Source organism: Panthera uncia, assembly GCF_023721935.1.
Source record: "Panthera uncia isolate 11264 chromosome A1 unlocalized genomic scaffold, Puncia_PCG_1.0 HiC_scaffold_16, whole genome shotgun sequence".
Lineage (NCBI taxonomy): Eukaryota > Metazoa > Chordata > Mammalia > Carnivora > Felidae > Panthera > Panthera uncia.
Genome location: NW_026057576.1, coordinates 49,136,883 through 49,155,017, shown reverse-complemented (window position 1 = coordinate 49,155,017; position 18,135 = coordinate 49,136,883). Strand labels below are relative to the sequence as shown.

Below are 18,135 nucleotides of genomic sequence, written 5' to 3'. Positions count from 1 at the left end.
GGTGCCCATCTTTCATCTTGACCAAATAAAAGACCTGTCTTTTTCTTGCTTCCCTGGAGGGGTAATTACCACTTGAGAAATTAAAAATAGTGTTTAAGTCTTATATTTCTGTCCTTCTCAGAGCTTTTGAAGTCATAGAAGGGCAGCAAGGCGCATTATACAAATGAAAACTTTAGAATACCAGTCTTTAAGAGGAATTATTTCCTTTCATTTTTCTTATCAGGTAACCTCCTTACTAAGACGGGTGTTGCCTGAAGTGACTCCTAATCGTCTGGCCAGCATCATAGGAGTGAAATCCCTCCCTCCAGCAGATATCAGTGATATCATTCACTCAACAGAGAAAGGAGATTGGAATAAACTAGGTATCTTGGACATGTTTCTAGGATGTATTGCCAAAGCACTCACAGTTCAGCTAAAAGCCAAAGGAACTACCATCACAGGAACAGCTGGTACCACTGTGGGCAAAGGTGTTACAACAGTTACTCTTCCAATGATTTTCAATTCCAGGTTGGTCATTGCATCTGTTTTAGTACTAAAATAGAGCAGAGTGAGCTACTATTTGGAGAATTAAGACAAGATTTCGAATTCTACTTGTTTGCTTGTTCACCAAATAGAAACCATAAACAACTAATCCATGCATGAAAGAGAATTCTATATATAATACAAGTGTCCTTTCAAGTTAGTGGGGAAAGGAAGGTGTACTGAATATGATATTGGAATGCTTCTCGTGTAAAAAAAAGATATTGAAGGCCCCTATCTCACACCATATACAAAAGTAACTTTGAGATCAGTTAAAATTTTATGTATTTTTCTTTTTACACTCTACTAGGACAAATTATAGAAGAATATTTCTGTAATCTTCAATCCAGAAAGACCTTAAAACTCGGAACCAAAAAGTCACAAAGGAAAAGATTCACAAATTTGGCTACATAAGAATGAAAGTGAACTGATAGACAGTAATATTAAAAATTTTTTTAAATATAAACTGACCTGAAAAAAATATTTAACACCTATATAGGAGAGAATGAATTATTAGTCATAATATTTTTTAAATGACTACAAATCAATGAGAAAAGACAAAGAACTGATAGGAAAATATATAATGAACAGTTAGTCCTGAGATAAACAATAGGAAAATATCTTTGTCTTGGCAGCATTATGAAGAAATAGGCATTATGACATCTAATATAGATTGCTACAGCCTTTTTGGATGTCAGTTTAATAACATATCACTGTATTTAAAATATGCTTATCCTTTGACCTACCAATTCTACTTCTAGAACTGTTTCCCTCAAAAATGTTTATACCTATGGACAAAGATATGTGCAAGGAAGTTCATTGCAGAGGTGTGTGTAACGCAGAAAATTAGACATCTGGAACAGTACTAGTCAAAGAATCAGTCCATGAGATTAAGCAAATAACACTAGAATATAAATCAGTGTACTGCTTTCTTCATCCAGATAGTCTTGCAAAGAAAAAAAAAAATGTCAGCTGAAATAAACAGTAGTGTGATACCCACTGATACAGTTGACATATTCTGGTGCAAGCCCTCAATATCTCTGTGGATTGGTAACAAATAGTTTGTGATCTGTGGATATACTTTGAACAGCAATGTTCTAGAAGTTGCAAGATACAAAAATTATATATAAACAAATATTTGGAAGGGAACATGTATCAGAATAGCTACTCTCTCGGGGTTGAAGAGAAGATTATGAATAATGTTTTGATTAATTTCTTTTTAAAATACTTTGAATCATTTAAAAAATTAAGATACGTGCTGAAATAGCAGTTTTCTTTGTATTTATTTGTAACTATCACTGATTGTTTTGCAAATGCTGACTTTTCTTTGTAGTTATGTTCGAAGAGGTGAAAGCCATTGGTGGATGAAGGGCTCAACTCCTACCCAGATCTCAGAGATCATCATTAAACTTATTAAGGATATGGCAGCAGTGAGTTCCCATCCTTCTGATCATTATGTCAATGAAGTGCAATAGAAATCTGATTAAAACAGGCAGCTTGTTCTACTACATTAATAGCAGAAGTACATTAGTGTTATTTTGCTTTACTTAAAGCCTCTGTTTAGTAGGTTAACACACCCATTTGTCTTTTCGTTCAGTGATATGTTTTTTGTGTAAACTTCATTTCAAGCTTCCCAATTAATTTACTTGAGAAACTAAACTTTAAAACTTAAAAAATAAAATATACTTTTTGAGCTCTACAAATAAGCCAGAAACCAAAAACCTAAAAGAAAAACAGGGCTCCCTGATGTGATAGTTTCTCATTCTTTTTAGTTCTCTCCTGGTTTACAAAACTTTTACTCTTCTTTATTAATATACTCTACTACTGTCTTTAGATGTTGGCTTTTCAGGGAGATCTGGGAGTGTGGAGGAAAGGAAACTGTTTCTCCAGAGTACATGGCTCTTACTGTTTGCTCCATATTGCTAGTTTCCTCACATTCCGTTATATTTCCAGGTTGAGGGGGGCAAAGTGCTGTGGAGTGTGGGCTCCTGAGAGGCAGACCAGACAGAAGGCATCTTGGAGGAGGAGGTGGAGAAGGAAATGCCCTTTGTTTTGTTTTGTTTTGTTTGTTTTTTAGAAAAAGAGAGAGCACCCAGCAGGGGAGAGGGGGGAAAGGGAGAGAGAGAGAGAGAATGAATGAATGAATCAATGAATGAATGAATGAGGGAGAGAGACTCTCAAGCAGGCTCCACACCCAGCGCAGAGCCAGATGCAGGACTCGACCCCATGACCCTGGGATCGTGACCTGAGCCAAAATCAAGAATCAGACGCTCAGTCGACTGAGCCATCCAGGCGCCCATGGAACTGCTCTTTTAAGAAATTGGTAGCATGTGCGGGGCACACCTGGGTGGTTCAGTCAGTTGAGCGTCCGACTTTGGCTCAGGTCATGATCTCATGGTTCGTGAGTTCGAGCCCCGCATCGGGCTCTGTGCTGACAGCTTGGGTCCTGGAGCCTGCTTCAGATTCTGTGTCTCCCTCTCTCTCTGCTCCTCCCCTGCTCACACTCTGTCTCTCTCTCAAAAATAAATAAAGATCAAAAAAAAAAAAAACATTTAAAGAAATTGATAGCAAGTGGATGGGAGGCTAGAAAGGATATTCTGGGGAAATACGAAGTTCTGTCATTTTTCCCAACGGCAAGGACCTTTCCTCAATCGGAGAAATGGAGAGCTTTCTCATTTTTCAGCTAGTCTTTCTCAGGCTGTTGACTGGATAAAAATATTTATGAAAATTATTTAGGAACACCTAAATTCTATAGTAAGTGTTTATATTCAGCAAAAATCAAGTTAGCAAATAAAGTAGTTATAATTTAAACACATTTATGCTCTCGGGTTGTAGTAATATTCATCTGAAAGCACTTAGCTTAGCAATATGAATTTTGTGTTAAATAACAAGGCTTCATAATCGAAATTTCTCAACCGTAGATACCTTAGTACCTCTGTTATGTTTTTACCTAAATGTAAGAGGAAATACCTTTGAGCTCCATAGGAGAAGAGTATTGAGACCTAATTTCTTATTGGCTTTTCACTCATTAAAATAGTGATTAGAAGTTGAGTTTTTCATAGAGTTGTGATGGATTTTTATTTCGAAAGTATGGCCCTTGATCTAAAGTTGCATTAACAAATAAATCTTTCCTTTTTCTTGAGAGCTGTTATTTAAGAGAAGAGAATTTACTAGTATGAGTATACATTTCTGGTTGCTTATTAAACTATTCTCTCCTGCTCAATAGGGTCATCTGTCTGAAGCATGGTCCCGAGTGACAAAAAATGCCATCGCAGAAACCATCATTGCCTTGACCAAGATGGAGGAAGAATTTAGATCTCCAGTGAGATGTATTGCAACAACTAGGGTACGAGGTTTTTTTCATTTTATTGTTGCATGTTCTTTTTTCCACAATAGGTTTGATTAAACTTAAATCAATAAGTCAGCTTAATCCAATTTTTTTGACCAAATATTCTATTTATTAAAAAAGTGTGAAAGGCTTTTTTGAATTATGAACTAAGTATAGTGGTTATAAAACATTCACATTGACTGTTATGTGTTCTGTATCTCTTGTTTTTGTTATTATTTAGGAAGCTAAGGATAAACTGGTTAGAAAAGGCTAAGACCTTGTGTGGTCTTTCTGATGGTGTATTTACTATAGCTTATACAGTAAATTTAGTGTCAACATTATTCTCAGATACACTGAAAGTCCTTTGAAGACCAGGCCCTCCCTACTCATTTTGGTACTGCCCAATTATTCTAAAGTAGAGCCTACTTACTGGATTTATAGGCCTTACTTCTTTTTAAAAAAGTAAAAAGTGTATTCCCAGAGCAGGGTGGGGAAGAATCTCTTAGCTGGGGAATAGGATTGCATTCTTCAGATGAGACATCTGTAGTAATTTTTAACCTACCAAATTTCATGTCCCATATACTTCCAAAAGAGATTAGGGATTTCCTTGAAGCCAGGGCAGTGTGTCAGCATTAGGAAGAAGTAAATACTGGCAGAAATAGCTCGATAATCTTCACAAGTCTGCAAAAGAAGACAAATTGTATTTCTCTAGGGAAGAAAAAGCCACCTGACACTCTGCTGCTAGTGAGGGTGATGTGTGAAGCTTACTCTGACCACACCACTTCTCCACGCGTGCACTTCTTCACCCTGCACTCCCCTGTCTCCTGGCTTCCTTTGTTTTTCTTTATCTGTTTTTTTTTCCTTTTTCTAACTTTTCCCTGTCTTACTCTTTATCTCTATCCACTCGTAAGCACTTTTTAAGTAATTAACTATTTTTTAGTAATGAAGAAATGTGTCATGTAAAACTGAATTTTAATCCTTTAAGCCCCAGAAAGTTTTAAACTGTTTTTGAGGACTATATTCTAAAGTTTGTTAGACACGTCCTTGTTTCTGACAGAGTATACCAAGCACAGTGCTAGGCATTTAGAGGTGTACAGAGACTTCTGAGGAGCTGTTATTATCCAGAAGAATTTAATAGGTACCCACCTACCTACTCATGGGACTGTGTAAAATTAGACAACCATTGTACCACCTTCCTTGGAAGGTAGTGCCTCAGGCAGGTGATGCTAGTTGGAAAAATTTGCAAGAGGCATTGGTACCATAAATATTCAATATGTAAATTTGTTTACTGATACAGTGTTTATATATCCCAATAAGGGATAATTTTATGTCAGGTAAAAAACAGAATGGTTCATCAGAGCAGCAGTGATTTATTCAGTAAATATTTGAGTGCCTACTATGTGCATGACACATACGGCAATGAGCATGTGTGCCTGGTACCACATCAGGAAAACTGGAGTACCACTGGGCATCCATGTATTTTCAAATTCAGCTAGCATTGAGCTGTTGTTATGGTCAGGCAGTCAGTGTTTTACAAGTCTTTTCTAAAAATTCAGTGTTGTGACAGCCTTTCCTTTTAACAGCTCTGGCTTGCTCTAGCATCACTGTGTGTGCTGGATCAGGACCATGTAGATCGTCTCTCCTCGGGGAGATGGATGGGAAAGGATGGACAGCAGAAACAAATGGTAAGATCAGAACTGTTTTATAAAAACCCGTCTTCGTGTCTTCTTTTTCTTTATAAGTAAGCTTTAGCTTAGCTTAAAAAACAAACAAATCTGCGAGTCAAAATCGCACAATTAGTGGAAAGCTTTGTCACATTGCCCAGGTCATCTCACAAATCTGTTTCACTTAGGGTCCTTTCTTCATAGTCTGTTAGGGGCTTTAATTACTATATAAAAGAGCTTTCCCCTTCTCTGAGCCATGTTTGCACCACATCAAAATGTGCTTTTAGCCACATTCTCATTATATATCTAGACTTTACACTAAATGTTCCCAGTCTTATGGTAAGAAGGAAATAAAGCATTAAGAGAGGCACTGTGACATACCATTTATTCACAAATATACAGTACTTAAAGTAGGTTTGCTAGGTGTGCCTACATTCACTGGAAGGGAAGACGTTATATAGGCCCTTTCAACATTTTCTTATTAATGTTTAAGTTTCAAAATGAATAATTTATTCATTTAGCATACAGAATGTTTGAACACAGGGGGGGAGAAAATGTCTTAAGTCATTAGTCAAAGCATACATGTTTATTTTATTAATCATTGAAACTGCTCAGCACATTAATTATTGAATTAGGGGTTTGGAGGGATTTTTATATTTAAGTACACTTGCCATAATTCTGTTTAATGTTCAGATTCTAAATTCCTAATAGACTTCAAAACAATAACATTACTGTTGTGAATAAATCACATTCCATTTGTATGTGTGTCTGAAACTTTCTTGTTACTGTAATGTGACATGTGGCAATGCCTTATTTTAGCCTATGTGTGACAACCACGATGATGGAGAAACCGCAGCCATCATTCTATGCAACGTGTGTGGAAATCTGTGCACCGACTGTGACAGGTTCCTTCATCTTCATCGGCGAACCAAAACTCATCAAAGACAGGTGAAGATGTCTGCCTTTACACGCAGAACAGCATCTGGAGCATAAGATACATCCAATACATTTTGAAATAAATGCGGGAAGGAGGCTCGGTGTACTGGGAAAAAGGGACTATGGGATCAGAGACCTCAGTGGCATTCCCAACTGCCTCACTTACCAGCTGTGTAAAACGACAGTCGTTTAGCCTCTCTGAGACTTCATTTCCACATTCAAAAAAACAGGGTTGTTGTGAAGATTGAGGACAAGATTGGAAATATCTGAAACTTCTTAGAGTGCTTCATGAAGAAAAGCCATTATTGTTTTGAGCAATTAAATGTTACACTTCCTGTTTCCAAGTGATAAATAAAACAGTTTCCCCTTTTCTTTAATGAATCAATAGGTCTTCAAAGAGGAAGAAGAAGCTATAAAGGTTGACCTTCATGAAGGCTGTGGTAGAACCAAATTGTTCTGGTTGATGGCTCTAGCAGATTCAAAAACAATGAAGGCAATGGTGGAGTTCCGAGAACACACAGGTAGAAGGATTTAAGATCAAACCGTGACTACTGATTATGATTGAACTGGATGATACTGATGTGAATTATTTAATGTAGATTATTTTGAGTATATTCTGGTAACTATGACATCACCGATCACTGTATTATCGTATTTACTAGACACTGTTATCTAGGAGAGAGAACACTAGACTACAAGTCAGGAAACCTGGTTTGTCACTCACTAGCTGTGTTACCTTGAGCAGCTCATTTTATCTCCAAAACATGTGATTTTTCATTTTTGATTTTTTTTTCTAAAGTAAATCTGGTTATATTCTCAGCTTAAAGTTAAATTGAATCTTATGAATTCTTAATTTCCAGCACGTCTGTAGCCTGCCATTTGACACAAATTTGTGATGTTGGAGTTAAGTGCAAATCTGAACAGATTTAAATAAGAGTAATTTTTCATGCTACAAGAGCATGGTCTTTCTCATAGCTGATTTCTTTTTCTGCTATCATCTAATAGGGCCATATAATGCATTAGTAAGTGTTCTAATGTTGAACCATTCTTGTATGCATGAGTTAAACTATCCTTAAAAAATTTTTTTTCCTGTAAATATTGATGAATTCTGTGTATTACTATTATATTTATTTTTGTATCTGTGTTTTCAAATGAGCTTGGTCTACATTTTTCAAATCTTCCTATTTTTCCTGTTCTGTTTTGTTTTCTAGATTCTGTTACATCTTTGATGATTTCAGACATTTAATTTCCTTTTCATATAGCTCTGTCAATTCTAGTTCCTTGGATGGGAATTCTTCTGTTTTTTAAGTTTCATATTATCTGATGATAGGTTTTCTTTTATGCCTTGTAATTTTGTTACTATAGTAGTTCTGAAAGAGTTATCTTTCTTTTGTGTATTCTTACTTAATTTTTATTATATTTTGTATGTGCAAAATGTATTTATCTGTGTTTTTGGAGCTGGGGATTTGCCATATCTGCTCAACCTCCTATCTGTTTGGCTTCAGATAGATCTTTAGTTTCTTGTCCCTTTTTTGTGATTAGCTCCTTTATAATTAGGACTGCTTACAACCCTTCTGTAAAACTGCCAGGCTGATTTTCTAGTGATAGCAACTGATACATACCTGATTGTCCTGTTGTTGTTTTTTTATTTAGCTGGGTATTAAAATATGTAGAAAACATATCCTTAAGGAAGATTTTTCTTTTTCTGCTTGAACCTAGGCAAACCCACCACAAGTAGCTCAGAAGCATGCCGCTTTTGTGGTTCCAGGAGTGGAACAGAGTTATCTGCTGTTGGCAGTGTTTGTTCTGATGCCGATTGCCAGGTGAGTATACAGTTAGACAGTCAGGCTGCCCCAGTAAGGAATAGCCTGTATTCCCTCGGGACATATTTACTGCATATAAATAAGAGTTAGCGTTCAGCATCACTTCAGTTTTCTAAGTTAGTATATTCCTCATGTCAAGAGTTAAATTCTTGGGGCGCCTGGATGGCTCAGTCGGTTGGGCATCCTACTTCAGCTCAGGTCATGATCTCATGGTTCATGAGTTTGAGCCCTGCATTGGGCTCTGTGCTGACAGCTCAGAGCCTGCAGCCTACTTCGGATTCTGTGTCTCCCTCTCTCTCTGCCCCTCCCCACTCATGCTCTCTCACTCTCAAAAATAAAGATACATTTAAAAAAAAAAATTCTTTTTAAAGAGTTAAATTCTTTATCAGAGCTAGAGAATGGATCAGATAAGTTTCTCAAGCCTGAACCAGACTGTGTGTGTTTATCAGTTCCACCATAATACATATTTAATGTTTGCTTGTGTGCTAGAAACAGGTAAAAGTCTATGGACTGCATTTCTTTACCTCTTACATACTTTACTCACTTATTTCCCTATAAAAAACTTCCAGTATTTAAGAATTCTGTAGTCCTGAACATCCATACACATACTCCATGCTATCCAAATATTTTCAGTTCTTCAATTCAGTTAACAAGAATTTGAATAGGGTCCAGCTATGAAAGATACCTGTGTATTTTTTATACCCATTGTAGTGAGGAGATAGGTAGTAATTGGGAGATTGTATATCAGGAATTTTTTTGCTTCAGGACTATGCATGAAAATAAATCCACTAGAATTATATTTCACTTTTTTATCAGCATTGTCTTTATGTGAAGTGAAAATTTAGAACAAACTGTGGGTTGATGCGGGGGAAGGGAGAGGGGAAAAATGGGTGATGGGCATTGAGGGGGGGCACTTGTTGGGATGAATACTGGGTGTTTTATGTAAGTGATAAATCACAGGAATCTATCCCCAAAACCAAGAGCATACTGTATACACTGCATGTTAGCCAACTTGACAATAAATTCTATTTTTTTAAAAATTACACGTTAAAAACCTTGCTAATAATCTTTAAGTTATATTCAAATGAAGAATAAAAAAAACTTTATTGTTACATAGCCTCAATGTGTATTTCCTGTGGGAAATATCTTGGAAAATTAATATAATGGATATAATTACCAGGAGATATGCCCTTTTTGATATTTTGAATGCCATCATAATTTATTTTTAATAGGAATATGCTAAGATAGCCTGTAGTAAGACGCATCCTTGTGGCCATCCATGTGGAGGTGTTAAAAATGAAGAGCACTGTCTGCCCTGTCTCCACGGCTGTGATAAAAGTGCCACAACGCTGAAGCAAGATGCCGATGACATGTGCATGATCTGTTTCACCGAAGCGCTCTCAGCAGCACCAGCCATTCAGGTTGTCTCAGCTCTTAAAGTGTTACAAGTGTCTAGAATTTAAAACGGGAATTATAAATATATTTGTTAAATAAACAGATCACTTAAACCTATTTTATATCATTGGAAGAAAATGTCCCACTACATCTTCCATTTCTTGAAGAGCAAATTCTGTCCCTTTATGTTTTTTCCATTTTGTGTGCTCAGCTTTAATTTGTGATTTGTGTGAGTCTGTATAATCAATAGAATGTATAAAATATTCTTAAGGGAGGAAAAAATAATAAGGTTATCTAGTAACCACTCTCTTCTTAATTTCGAAAACCCAGAATGGTAGCATTATGCAATTGATAAACATACCTATATATGTAATGCATTTGCATACATCTATAATGTTAGTAATATTATTGAAGTTATAATTTGCTAAATAAGTTTTTAAAACTTTTACCACTTGTTTATATTTTCAGTTTTTACGACTGCAAAATAATGAATATTCTCAAAAATAAATCTTAAACCTTTAAATCAGGAGTTCCTTCTTTCTACCAGAAACAAAAGTTAATAATTCTAAATTGCTCCCTAACGTGGCTTACTCTTGGTGTCATTAATACACGAATGGTAACAAATTGGGAGAAGCTGAAGATATAGTTTATAATATTTCATGAATAACAGAGAAGATCTGAAATTTCATTATTCTAAACTTGATTTTTCCCTTACCTGCTTTAACTAGCACCTTGCATTGAACATGGAATAATCTGCCATTTATTCAAGTGTTTATCGTTATCACATTTGCTTACATCCCTTTCTTTTTTTAATTTAAGCTGGACTGTAGTCACGTATTCCACTTACAGTGCTGCCGACGAGTTTTGGAAAATAGATGGCTTGGTCCAAGGATAACATTTGGCTTTATATCTTGTCCCATTTGCAAGGTATGGAGAGAATCAGAAACTGTCTACTTTCTATTTTTATCTTTACCTTCATCTTTCAGAATAAACATGTCAGCATCTCTTGGTGTCCTTCTCGATTTACTTTTTGCCCCCGTTCCCCACCAGTTTCTGCTCTTTTCATCCAGGTGTGCCAGAGAATATTATAAGATCCCTCTATCTATTATAATGCATTTCAAAACAGTAAGTGTCCATTAAAAGCTGTTTAAATGGAATTAAACATATCGCATCAGAAAATTCACTTAGACATCATCATGCATGGTGTTTGTCACCACTTTCACATCAAATCCTGAGACACGACAGCAGGTGACGACCAAAATGAATGAGTCTGTGGTGCTTGTAGCTTCTTACACCTGCCAATAAAGATGAGGTCTGGGTTTTCAGAGCCATTAAGATGAATTCTTTTAGAGCATAGGTAAAACAAGGAGAAGATTATTAACATTTTGACAAATCTCTTTAAAGATAGTAAACAAAGTAGCAACTTGTTTTGGCCAGCCAGTCATGATTAACAAAAAACCTGTTTCAGAATGTGACTGACAGTGCCTTCTCTAGTAATTCTTCATTCCTTCCTCTGTTAAGTTCTCCCTATTTCCTTCAGATGTGCAGACTGGTATAAAGGGTATAAAATGGAAAGACTTGCTGCAATCATTGTTTAGTTAGACTGAGGAACAATCAAAAATATTGTAATAAATAATTTTCTCTCTCTTCTTATATGGTGCCACAGAAAAGGTCACATTTAGAAAATGATATACGAAGGTGATATACAAAATACTACCTCTTCATCTACCCTACCCCAAAGAACCAGCACACTCACACAGAGGGAGTGGGTCTTATTTGTGGCAGCAAGGCCACCTTTTATTCCCAGAAGAGCTAAGGCAACAGAAGATATATTTCAGGCTCAGGAAATATGAAGATAATGAAACAGAATTTTCATGCTTTATGTCTCATTTGCCCCCATTGTCCCTGATCTTGGAAAAATGTGGGCTTGTGAGGGTTTTACAGGATTGTTTTTAAACGGTATTTTATTTAGAAAATGTCCACTCTCTGGTTATCTCCTAACACAGTGCTTAATTCTTAGATGCACACTTAAGTGTTTGTTGAATTCATAAATAAATGATTCTGTTAAAGAATGTTCATTTTTTAAATTTCAGAACAAAATAAATCATATAGTATTAAAAGACCTGCTTGATCCAATAAAAGATCTCTATGAAGATGTCAGAAGAAAAGCCTTAATGAGATTGGAATACGAAGGTCTGCATAAGAGTGAAGCTATCACAACGCCTGGTGTGAGATTTTATAACGACCCCGCTGGCTATGCCATGAACAGATATGCATATTATGTCTGCTACAAATGCAGAAAGGTATGCTGTAAATTATCATGGGAGTTTTTAAGAACTAGAGATTACCTATGTGATTAAGAATTGAATTGTATAATGATACTGAATTCTTATATCTTAAGTCCGAAGTTAAAAATGAGAAAGCTTGATACTATGTTTTAAGTTGAATTTTTTTACTCAATTTGTTTTGGGATTTTTTTTAACCTGTATAAACTATTTCCAAAGCATGTAGTATTTCTGTACACAAGCCACTTCACATCAGTAATCTCCTGTTTGCCAAATCCAGTTAGTTCTTAAATAAATCTCTCCTACTTGCTCTTACCACCATTTCCTCATAAAATTCCTTGGCTTCCAAGATGCTACTCTTGGAAAGTACTACTCTTTATTTCTGGTTATTTGTCTTTAACTCCTTTATAAGGCTCGTTTTCATTTACCTGCTCTGTATAGATTTAGTTTCTCAGCAGTGTATTCTTGCCTAATTATAACCTTCTTACCTTTGCAGAGCTCTTGTTCGCCAAACATCTGTATCATTCTGACCTTGAAAAATTTTTGAGACTTAGATACAAATATTTAACTGCTTACCAGACATTTTAATTTTTTCACAGATACTTCAAAGTCCACATGAGAAGTATTACATTCATCGACTTTGACTGTCTCAGTGTCTGGTCTTTATTTACAAAGTCTTATCAATTCTGTCTCTAAATATCTCTGAATTCTTTTTTTTCTATTACATCTTCAGCAACCCTAATCATTTTCTTTGGTAATTACAGTAGCCTTCTTACTGAGCCCCCTGTGTGGAGCCCCTAACCCCTCCATTCCATCCTTTACACTCACATTGCTACTAGTAGATTAATATTTCTAAACCTCAAGGGGCGCCTGGGTGGCTTAGTGGGTTGAGCATCTGACTTCAGCTCAGGTCATGATTTCATGGTTTGTGGTTCGAACCCTGTGTCGGGCTCTGTGCTGACAGCTTGGAGCCTGGAGCCTGCTTCGGATTCTGTGTCTTCCTCTCTCTCTGTCCCTCCCCCACTACTATTACTACTACAGTATTAAAATTTGGAAAATTCTCACGCATGATTATCAAAGCAATAGAAGGAAACATTTAATGTTTCAAAATGAGAAAAATTACTCAAACTTTGCCCTGAGAAAGCAGTTTCTCTTCACTACTTAATATATTTTTTATATTTATTTGGAATATTATACATTCTTTTGTTATTTTACTTTGACAGTACAGTGTTTGGAGTTCCTACTGTATGCATGAGTTTATTCCAGATTAAAGTAGCTTTATTTCATACTCCAGTCTAACCATATGGGCATCCACTGGGCACTGCAGGGGAGAGCCTAATAGATAATAGTATTTTCTAAGAACTCTTGATTTTACTTTCAGTATCCTCATACTGTATCTTCCATGACAAGGTTTTTGTTGTTGTTCTCCGCATAGGCATATTTTGGTGGCGAAGCTCGGTGCGATGCTGAGGCTGGACAAGGGGATGATTATGATCCCAGAGAGCTCATTTGTGGTGCCTGTTCTGATGTGTCCAGGGCTCAGGTGGGTAGCACATTTTAATAGAAAAGACAATTTAGATATGTTAAGCTCCTATTTTTTTTCAAAAATAATAATATAACTAAGATGGTGGGAATAATACAGCAAGTTTTTGCCCAGTGTTTATAGCAGTGTATAATTTTTCAAATTAATTCATATATGTTATTTTCTTGGATGGTATTTACATTTTATAATTTTGTCTTAAATAAAATTATCACCATATTTCAACAAGTAATAAATTTATGTATTTCACTTTCTCAAACCTGTAGTCACACTTTTAGGTTTACCTCACTTCCATGCAATCTTCATAGTACATCTGTGAGACTGAGAGATAGATTAAATATTATTAACCATTCAGTTTGGCTGACCAGGAAAAATTTACCAGGAAATCAACTGTCTTACTTATTAAATCAGATTGGCTATGATGAATCTGAGATAAGAATTTAGGGCCTTCTCCAGACCTTTTGGGCAGAGCTATGCGTTTATTCATTAATTTTTTAATGTATATATCCTCAGTTTTCCAATCAGTTTTGAGACCTATGCATACTCACATGATATGAATCACTAAGCTACATATATGACCGTCCTTAACTGTAATTGAAATAGACTCACTATAATCTTGTGTCTGTGTATTTTCTTTTGCTATAGATGTGTCCAAAACATGGCACAGACTTTTTGGAGTATAAATGTCGCTACTGCTGTTCAGTGGCAGTCTTTTTCTGTTTTGGAACAACACATTTTTGTAATGCTTGTCATGATGATTTTCAAAGAATGACTAGCATTCCTAAGGAAGAACTACCACACTGTCCTGCAGGTATGCTTTTAATATTTTTAAAAACATTGTTGTAATGTATTTACTTTCGAGTTTAATTTAATGATCACAAGAGAACCCTGTTCCAAGTGGTAGAAATCCGGTTCAAACTAGACTAAAGAATCAGAGCAAATTTCTTGGCCCTTGTAAGCTTTTGACATTCTGAGTGAAGTAGAAAGATCACCATGGTGATGAGGGGTCAAGAGTTGTAATGGAAACTGGCACCTGGGGAAGAAGGAAGTCAGTAAAAAAATCACTGTTTCGCACTGTAGGGCCATGTGAAGTTTGAAATTATGAATTGATAATAGAACAGTTTTAAAAGATTTTGTAATTTTTTTTTTTTTTTTTTTTGAGAAGTCTGGAACCAGCACCATAAAACGGACAAGTGATTTGATCTAGAGTGGCTGGGAATCGGCAGCATAGGGAGCGTCAGGAAAGCCAAGGAGTTAAGCTGCTGAGAATACAGGAGAAATAATTGTGTGTAGAGGCCAGGCTGAGAAAAATAGGAATATGAAACCAAAAAGAAACCCAAAAGATTGGAAGAGGTCAGGAGGCTGGTGGTTCCAATGCAGTGGAGTACCAGGCTTCACAGAAGTGGGGGAAGCAGAAGGGGAGGTAAATGTGACCAAAGTAGAGAATTTTACATGAGATATATCTGAAATTGGTGAAAATACATGCAAAAGTACTTACAGCACAATCCACAATCTTTTGAAAGCTGAGAAACATACTCTCATCCACTGCTTATCAGAGAGCAGATGCTAGAACCCTACTGAAAAAAAGCCTCTCAAAATTGCTAACACATCTACCTTTCAACAGTCCACTTCTGAGGATATACCTACATATGTGAGGTAAATAAAAAAAGCAAATAAACAAGACTATTCATTGCAACATGGCTTGTAAAAATAAAAATTCATAAGCAACCCAGGTGTCCAGCAGGAGGGTGGTTACACACTAAGTACTGTGCACCATCAAAAAGAGAAAATGGTGATGAGGATGGAGTTTCTATGTACTCATATGGAAAGATGTGTAGGAGACTGTTACGTGAAAAATCAAGTTACAGGGGCGTGTGAGTGGCTTAGTTGGTTAGGCATCCGACTTCAGCTCAGGTCATGGTCTCACAGTTTGTGAGTTCAAGTCCCACGTCAGGCTCTGTGCTGACAGTTCAGAGGCTGGAGCCGTCTTTGGATTCTGTGTCTCCCTCTCTCTCTGCCCCTACCCCACTTGCACTGTCTTTCTCTCTCAAAAATAACTAAACATAAAAAAATTTTTAATGAAAACTTTTAAAGAAAAAAAGAAAAATCAATTTACAAAACAAGGTATATAGTCTGCTGTCTTGTAGGAAAGGGGAAAATGAAAATATATGCTCATATTTGTTTATATTTGCCTTTAAAAAACTGTGGAAAGATATACTAGAAATTAATAAAATTAATTTACTATTGGGAAAAACCAGGAAGATAGGTAGAGATGGGAGAAAGGTGACTCAATGTATACAGTGTTTTAACATTTTGATTTTTAAGCCATGAGAAATATATTATCTATTCAGAAAGAATAAGTAGGGTTTTTTTTTTTTGAGTATAGCTACTTTTGCTATTTTGTTTATGTTAAATAGATAAAAGATTGTTCATGGTAAATAGAAATTGTTACACTCTTTCCCCTCTAAAAAGAATTTTTTATTTTAAAGTAGATGTAGTAGACTTTGAAAGAAGCAAGGTCAGAATAACGTGAGGCTAGGTGTTTAGGATAATGGCCAGCATAAAGATGTGAAATGTAATAGCTAGAGGAGGGTGGTGAGCTGGAGGTCAGCAAATGAAGGAAGTACCATAGGGGCAGTTTTCTGGCTCATGTTAGTTTCACGGAAGAGGGTTATTGAATTGAAAGTTGTAAGTCAGTGGTCTAGAAGTAAATGGGAACCAGGAGAGTCGGTCTTGCTTCCTGGCTTCATGACACAGAGGAGCTCAAGAGATAAGCAGCTTCTAGTTGAGAAAGTTTAGAGGCAAGCAATATCATCAGGGAAAATTCACATTTTTACTTAATGAAAGAAAGTTTCTTCTATGTTCAGAAACAAAGACAAAACAACAACCAAACACTAAAATTAATCAAGAGGTTAGCTAGCAATAAAACAAGTGTGGAGAACACAGAGGTGGATAGTCGCTGAGAGGTTCCAGCAAAGGCAAGGCTTCCCTCACACATTCACATGATCACCGAGCTCTGCCAGTACAGGGACTTCACCCTGGAAACAACCATGAGCCAGAGGGATGAGGCAGGAGAGGATTTACAGAGATGACAGGAGGGAACTGACATCAATCCTGGGCATTTTCACATACATTTTCTTACCTAGTTTTTACAACCTACAAGGTAGCTGGTATTATTCTCACCTTCACAGATAGAAAGTTAAGGCCCAGAGAAATTCAGTAGCTGGCCTAAGATCATAACACTTAGACTGAGGCATGCTCTCCCAGCCTTTCACATTCATCTAACTCATTAACTCATCCATTCCTATAGAGAACTGGAATAGAATTAAAGCAGACCCCACAGTGAAATCAGCAGGGAAGATGGCCATACATTTTACTTAGAAGGACGGAGGGATTGATTCTGTAACCACTGTCAACCCATTAATTCCAATTTTTAATATATGGATAAGAACAAGAGTCCAGATTAAGTTAAAGTAGACCATTCCTCTGTTACTTTCTAAAATAATTATTAACCACCTTCTTAGTGCCAGAATACTTAGAGTTAAATATTGCTGTGCCTATTTAAAAGATGAGGGACCTAAGGGGTTCCTGGGTGGCTCAGTAGGTTAAGCGTCCAATTTCAGTTCAGGTCATGATCTCGCGGTCCATGAGTTTGAGCCCCACGTCAGGCTCCATGCTGACAGCTCAGAGCCTCGAGCCTGCTTTAGATTCTGTGTCTCCCTCTCCCTCTACCCCTCCCCCACCCACACTCTGTCTCTCAAAAATGAATAAATGTTAAAAATTTTTTTTTCAAATAAAAAAACTAAAATAAAACATGAGGGACCTAAGAATCAAGAAAGATTAAGTTAACTTTGCCTCACTTTTCTTATCTGCACAATGGGGACAATAGTTCCTGCCTCTATGACTGGTAGAAGATTGACTTGACATACTAGAGCAGTACCTCAATAGCAAGCACACAAGTGTCTGCAGGTGATTTTTCTTTTGTTTTTACTTTTACTGTATTTTTTTTTAGCATCATGATTATATTACTATTTTTTACCTTCATGATTAGATTACTAACTCCTTGAAGATAGGGGCCATGTACTATTCATTTTTACATCTCAAGCACCTAATGTAACACCATTCACACATTAGGCACTGAGTAAATACTTGTTGAGTAAGTGACCGTTTATTTATTTACAAGGACTGCAGTTTGCAGGAGCCATCATTTATGGTGTGTACTTGAGTGTCCCTCTTCCTGACAAGTCTCCCCCACACACCAGTGGGGTGGGCAGAATATCAGTGTGCAGTGTGATTTGGGGTGGCAGGTACTGATACACACTATAATTTATAACCGGAATAATTACCTTTGTAGGTTTTAACCGCTGCTCTTATGTCTGGTAGCTGAAACCAGCAGTTGACTTCTCCCTCTGAGATGACCTGTCTTCAGTGTGATACTTACCCTCTTGCCTTGGTCTTACTCTTATATGGATAGAGGCAGTTTGTACTTGTTTGGTGGTAGTAATAACAGCTAACATACTGTGCCAGGCTAAGAGCTTCATAAACACTAGCCTTTTATCCCTCCTGTTTTCCTTCTTTTAAACCTAGAAGAGATAAATTCAGTTCAGATCTCATTCCCCATTCATCTGGGTAAGCTTATTCCATC

At 36.5% G+C, this 18,135-nt stretch overlaps 2 protein-coding genes across 9 annotated transcripts in view; one reads left to right on the top strand and one right to left on the bottom strand.

Moving 5' to 3' along the window:
* The window catches only part of MYCBP2 (MYC binding protein 2), a 283,512-nt gene that overhangs the window by 262,566 nt on the left and 2,811 nt on the right, over positions 1–18,135 (top strand). For all 8 annotated transcript variants that reach the window (XM_049647093.1, XM_049647092.1, XM_049647095.1 and 5 more), the window contains 12 exons: positions 224–507; positions 1,853–1,949; positions 3,746–3,865; positions 5,431–5,532; positions 6,331–6,459; positions 6,836–6,968; positions 8,167–8,270; positions 9,503–9,691; positions 10,485–10,592; positions 11,759–11,968; positions 13,386–13,493; positions 14,136–14,301. In XM_049647093.1, the coding sequence (XP_049503050.1) occupies positions 224–507; positions 1,853–1,949; positions 3,746–3,865; positions 5,431–5,532; positions 6,331–6,459; positions 6,836–6,968; positions 8,167–8,270; positions 9,503–9,691; positions 10,485–10,592; positions 11,759–11,968; positions 13,386–13,493; positions 14,136–14,301 (1,750 nt within the window). The remainder of the gene's footprint in view (positions 1–223; positions 508–1,852; positions 1,950–3,745; positions 3,866–5,430; positions 5,533–6,330; positions 6,460–6,835; positions 6,969–8,166; positions 8,271–9,502; positions 9,692–10,484; positions 10,593–11,758; positions 11,969–13,385; positions 13,494–14,135; positions 14,302–18,135) is intronic.
* CLN5 (CLN5 intracellular trafficking protein) overlaps positions 9,635–18,135 on the bottom strand; it is a 56,952-nt gene continuing 48,451 nt past the window's right edge. The window contains exon 4 of the mRNA XM_049647108.1: positions 9,635–9,722. Within this exon, the coding sequence (XP_049503065.1) occupies positions 9,688–9,722 (35 nt within the window). The 3' untranslated portion in view covers positions 9,635–9,687. The remainder of the gene's footprint in view (positions 9,723–18,135) is intronic.